At 40.9% G+C, this 6,215-nt stretch overlaps 2 protein-coding genes across 2 annotated transcripts in view; one reads left to right on the top strand and one right to left on the bottom strand.

Annotated features, from left to right (window-relative positions):
• The window catches only part of LOC112486546 (serine/threonine-protein kinase MRCK alpha-like), a 20,871-nt gene extending 17,410 nt beyond the window's left edge, over nucleotides 1–3,461 (bottom strand). Inside the window, exon 1 of the mRNA XM_025053610.1 lies at nucleotides 1,542–3,461. Within this exon, the coding sequence (XP_024909378.1) occupies nucleotides 1,542–1,719 (178 nt within the window). The 5' untranslated portion in view covers nucleotides 1,720–3,461. The remainder of the gene's footprint in view (nucleotides 1–1,541) is intronic.
• The window catches only part of lft1 (lefty1), an 8,906-nt gene continuing 4,692 nt past the window's right edge, over nucleotides 2,002–6,215 (top strand). The window contains exon 1 of the mRNA XM_008337174.2: nucleotides 2,002–2,008. Within this exon, the coding sequence (XP_008335396.1) occupies nucleotides 2,002–2,008 (7 nt within the window). The remainder of the gene's footprint in view (nucleotides 2,009–6,215) is intronic.

The raw sequence follows: 6,215 nt of genomic DNA, 5'->3' as shown, positions 1-6,215 counted from the left end.
TTCATGCACAAACTAAACCCCCACAATGTCACACCACACACACACACAGCTCAATCACTTTGTGCAGTTATGTGTCTGTGTGTGTGTATGTATGTGTGGTCTTCTTTCCAGACCAACGACATGACATAATGTCATGTAGACATTAATTTAATTTGCTTCATACTTAAATTAAACTTTTTTTTTCATTTCTATTTAAATTATTGCAGATAACAAGGTCTCAGACAGGCGGGCAGTTCACTCCATACTTAGCTTTCTACCCAGGTGGCCGTAAAGGTGCAACAAAAGTATGTCCAAATAAGCAGTAAAAAAAATAATTAGGACAGAGGGAGTCGCGCCAACAACGGAAAGACATCTAACATATGTAAACTGAATGTTCAGAGAAAACTGAAGCATCGTGGAATCTTCCTTAATTCTATGACAAAATGTATGTGTCACTGTCAAACACCTTGGTCACTTGACTTCAGAAATAATTCATGTTTTTCCACTTATCAATATTAGGTCAATATTTAAGGAACCCACTAAGGTAAGGAGTAGATGGCATAATAGTTACTTTCCAATGTCGTTACACTTAAATGATAAGGCAAATGGTAAGAAAGCAATATATATAATACACAAGTGAAACATCAGTGTGGGTTGATATTTCCAGTATCGGCCAATGCTCTAGTTTTTTGGGCTTGGATGGGCAGCATCACAATGAACTGGCTGCCAGCTATTGTAGCACCATATGCTGCCATAGCATGTGTGGTTTGTTAATTGAGAATGAGATGAGATGACTTTTTTTTCTCATCTTTAAAATGTAAAGAAATGTACAAGAACCATTTTATTTTAATTCCTACAACTTCATTGCATTTAACTATTACCGTTTCATCTGATCATTACGCTAAATGACTACATTCATTTCAAAGGTAGATAAAAATGACTACATTCATTTCAAAGGTAGATGAATGTAAAGAAGAATAAATGTAAAAAAAAATACTTTATCGTCTACTCTATCATCTACTTGGGGCAATTTGTTTCCATGTGGAAAATAATTATTTTTCTTTCAACTTTGTCCCTTTTTTCAGGGGTTGCCATGTGAAAATAATACAAACAAAATGACTCAGGGGTTGCCATGTGAAAATAATACACAAACAAAATGACACATTGACAAAATGAACAAAACGTGGTCCATATCCTAAAGATGTGCACTAGAACAGAAATGTACAGCCTGTCTGACTTTGACATTACAAAAACGCCAGCGTTTGGAAACTGCAGGGAGCTATCATGTACTTCTGTCCCCCTTTTTTTTCCCAAAACATATTAAACATTTACTTGCACAAGAATAAACAAGCCTTGTTTGTAGTTTCAGGGAGGGTTCGAGTGAGAAGAGAGCAGGCCAACAGAGCTGCACTACTACTATAAAAGGAATGTGATGGTAAAGGGAGGGCCACTGCACCACCAACATTATGAGCCTATCATCTTACCAAAAAGACAAGAGGCTGACTGCATGGGCCCAAACAAGAGGCAGTTAATGAAATCAAGACAATAAGACAGCTTCTTACCCCATTCCAAAAACTCCAGGACATTTTTCTCTCTCCTGAGCGGGGAGTTGTTGCACTCGTCGTAGAGGCACACCAGGATATCCAGCAGCGTCTCCACACTCAAACACTGGCCGTTGGAGTGAGCTGGCCCGTCGAGGATCAGCTTTTCCAGCTTCTTCAAACGCACCTCTCCCGACATTATTCCTGCTTGTTAGTTTTTGAAGGAATGGTGAAGTTAACAGGGAGGAGGGTGACAGCAAACACCTCCTGGGCCTTGTAGCAGCGAGCGCGGTGACTGTTAGGAACTTTTCTCACCCAGTATAAGCCTTGACAATAGTAAGGACTGGGAACAGAGGACAAGCCTGTGCTAATTCCGCTTTAAGACTAGTGTTTTCATGGTCTCGCCCACAACATTTAGTACTAAAAGGTATACAAAAATACGACCGCTAATTCTTAATATTTATTATAACAATCCTCACGCATGGACAGTAAGTCCCAGTCAAAGGGCCGGGCTTCCCCAGGCCGGCTAATTTTGACGAAATCCCACCGTTTGTTGGAACTTTCCACACTCTCCTCTCTTTGGTGTGTGGAAAAATATGAGTCAGTGCGGTCAATTGATTCCCCTGAGTTGATGAGGCAGGTTTCTAGGGTTCTCCATTCCTGCAGTAAACCCAAAAAATGCAAAGGCAGAACTGCAGTGCTCCAAAGTCCCAGCGCCCCTCCTCTGCTCCAGGAATGAAGAGCAGCCTGTTAGCCTAGCCTTGGTGTTAGCCAGCAGAGCTAACGTTAACGCCACTTTTCTCCGATCGTAAATGCCATCATTCCCCTTTTTCCAAGAGTTGACGCACGAAAAGCAACGCAATAACAATACTGGACGTAACTCAAATAGTTTCGAACATATTTCTATTTCTATCCAACTGGGGAATTATCTCCTCGTTTTTCGAACTCAGCGTTGGCAGATATGTTCTTTAAATCCCATTCTTCGTCCCGAAATGTCGCTTTAGTTTCTTCACAGTTCGTAGCCACGGTCAGCTCAAGAGTTACAACGGTCGGTTAAGTTAGTCGTTAAAATGCGGGTCCTTAACTGAAGGTTATTGAGGAGCTCGTTTCACGCCCGACGGAAATCTGCAGTCTGTTCCTGCTTAGTCCAAAGACGGGACGCAGCCTAAATTCCCCTTGTCCTTTCCCCTTGTCGTTCCTTTCCTCCGCCGCCGGTCGGTCGCTTCTTGCTGTCTTTGCACAGTCAAGCTACCACCAGCAGCTTGCCTTCAGAGACTTTGCATAGATGAGATGCGCCAGCAGACAGCAGTGCCCGTAACGTCGCGCTGAATTGTGGGAAGTGCAGCTCGCACGATAATCATGAATGGGCGACGTTTTAACTTGCGACGCCACTTCACGTAATTTGTCCAAAATAATACTTTGTTTTGACCCTTATTAAAATACATATACTCTTCCTGTTGCTTAATATCGTTTTCTTTCGTACATCTTGTTCTAAGAAAAGTGTAACTTTTGGACAAGCGTACGTCTGTTCACGTCCGCCATCTTTGTTGTGTCATAGCGTAATCCCCTTTCATATGGCGACCAATCTTTTAGCTTTTAGCATCTTGGACTGCTGATGCCCCTGCTGCTGCAAGCAAAATCCCAGATCATCATCATGGCGCCCGTCATAGCATCTGCTGTGCGGAGGGAGGACGGGTGAGCGAGGGAAGACTGTCAATAATGAGAGTAGAATCAGCAGGCTGTCTGTCAGCCCACTGCCTGGTGGTCTGCTGCGAACACGACATATTTCTCCAGGCTGGAATAACAGAAGCTGCTGCCCTTTTACTGGATGATCAATGCCCATGCGTGCTGTTGCTATCTTGCCCCCCTTTCTCCCCCCTTCATTCCTTTTGGTGTCATTACAATTGCAGAACCCAATAAATACGATCAGCCCTTCACAGACTATTATCATCTTGATAGAGAGATGTGTGTCACACAAGAATTTTCTCTGCATAGACCCTGCAGAGCCAATACACTGTGTATGTGGTTGGTGTGTACTTTGTCCAGGATGTTTTGCATCTGCTACTGTTCTCACGGATGACAGAGGCCTGAAGACACACAATAAGCAAACTAAACATACACCATCCTGTGGGCTAAAACAGGATTTTCCATAAATTTGAGCATCCAAACCAAACCACAGCAACACTGTATGCGGAGGCTCTTCACAATGTCTGGTTCTCATGCAGAGCAGGTGCTTCTGTTGGAACAACTTCACCTACTTTTATTGTGCTCAGGGAGACGGGAGGAAGGTAACACCTAAAGAGGTCAAAACAACACAGAGGCAGATACTGAACAGCCTTGTGGTTCATCAGGCTCTGGTTCACACAATCACACAGACGGTCCTGAGTTAATCAGACCACGTGTTGGAGCAGAAGACATACACACAAGCAGCCATGCTGTAGACCAGTGTTTCCCAAAATTTTTTTCTGGGCACCCATATTTTAAAAAGTCCCAAACCTTCGCGACCTAAGTCAATAGACATTATTCATAAACTCCTTGGGAAACACGATGCGAGACGACCCCGAATAAAAACCTCTTGCCGACCCACCTGAGGGTCGCGACCCAGTCTTTGGGAAACAATGCTGTACATATATCAGGTCTGAAGTCATTTGTGTCTTTGTAGTCTACAGCAGATCCATCGTCCAACTTCTTGATGACGTTTGAAGTCTGCGGTGCTTTTTTTTTTTAAAAGCGTGCTGCGTTTAAAGACACGATTATCTCTTCATGGAAATGTCCCTTCCTTTGAAAGAAGAGCGGCCTATCACCACCTCTGAAGTACACCTATTAATGATTAACAGCCCACACTGCAGCTAAATCACAGGGAGTGCACTAGACGGCTCATGTCTACTCTATGTACTGCAAAATAAAATTTAAAAAAATATTCACAGTAATCTTTGCTGTGACCTATTTTTTTATTTTCTTTTTAGAAAAAAAAAGTCACAAAGAGGCAGAGCATGCAAGATGGGTTCAATAAAATCCATTTACGTGGTGACCGAATTGTAATGTGAAACATGCAGTTTTTAGCATGACAGCTGATCAGAACCAGCACCCCCCCAAAATAGTTTACATATTCAGCAGTGTGTAACCACCACCGCAGGACTGATTTTGTTGGTTTGGAAATGAAACAGCAGCGTGACTAACATGACATAATAACATAATTATAGTTGTAAAGATGAGGACATATCTTCTTTTTTTTATTATTTCACAACCCTTATCTCTACGACTGACTCTTGTTTGCAGCACTGGTGAACTGGATCGCCTTATCTACGGGTCAGAGTTAATACAGTCATTATGATGAGCATTAAAATGAAATGATAGCAGCTGTAGCTGTAGCTTTTTTTGATAGCATTTTTAAAATAGAAATTCTTAAAATACTTGTTTTTTTTAGGCAGTATGAGTATTTATTTATTTTTTAAAATCAAAATTAGATAGGAACTTCAAAATGTAGTCTTGTGTAGTTGAAAAAGCTTAAAATACTTGTTTTTTTTAGGCAGTTTGAGTATTTATTTATTTATTTAATCAAAAATTAGCTAGGAACTTCGAAATGTAGTCTTGTACAGTTGAAAAAGAACAAAAGATATGTAAAAGTGCCACGGTACTAATGATATGAGTAAAGACAGAGGTTATTGGTCAAAGCTCTACTCCATAACATCATAAAAATGTTAGCGACAACATGAACAAGTATAACTAAAACTAACTAACTAACATAGTTTTGATATAGTTATTTATTTTCCGTTCTAGACATTTTTTTTCCATTTATTTGAAGAATATTTTGCTCAAGGTATGGAACTGCATAAAAGCATCACCTCGAAGAATTGGATTGTGTGACACAACATGTGACAACAGTACGACATTATAATAAGCAATTCGTTCAACTTAAACTATATATTTTTTAAGTTATTAATTTTCAATAAATTGCGAAACAAACTTATGTTCATATTTAGCCAAATTCAGAATCGTAACATCATTCGGTTAATATACTGTACACACTGAGGTTATATATCTCCTGTAACAGTGTTTCCGGTCTTCCTTTAAATTTCCCTGGCAGCTGAAAGGCTACTGTTGCAGTACCCTCTAGTGGTTACATGGCCATATTGCAACTGTTTTCATTTATTTTGTTTTCCTGTCAGTGCAAACGCCACGTTATATAATTGTAATATTTTTTTCGGACTAATTTAAATTCTACTCTTCGATGCTATTGTTTTGTGTGTGGAATAGATATTTCCGCGTGTGACATTGTAGGTTTTACGATTTTATTTTTTATTTTAACTAACTGGTTTGCACGATACGTCACAAGTTATTTGAATTACTGCATAGCTAGACCAAAAAGAGATAGATCCGCCGACTGAGTTAAAGTTAATTAAAAAATATATATTATTAGTCCTGTATCTAATCACGTCTGATCCTCCGTGTGAGTCTGCAGCGCTGGGATTAAACGCTTCGATTGTTCGATCGTTATTAACCGTGTGAAATGCAATTAGACTTTTGTCTACACGAAGATGCGGCCATCGCGCGGCAACATTGCTGGCCCCTTGCACAGGTCTGACGCTCTGACGCTCATGCACAGGCCACTACACACTGCACTGGGGGTCATTATGGTGCAAAGTGGAGCGGTGCCACCCCCCCACCCCACACCACCTCTCTCCACCACCCGCC

This window comes from Cynoglossus semilaevis, unplaced genomic scaffold, assembly GCF_000523025.1.
Source record: "Cynoglossus semilaevis isolate Cse_v1.0 unplaced genomic scaffold, Cse_v1.0 scaffold419, whole genome shotgun sequence".
NCBI lineage: Eukaryota > Metazoa > Chordata > Actinopteri > Pleuronectiformes > Cynoglossidae > Cynoglossus > Cynoglossus semilaevis.
This window is presented reverse-complemented; position numbering and strand designations above follow the sequence as displayed.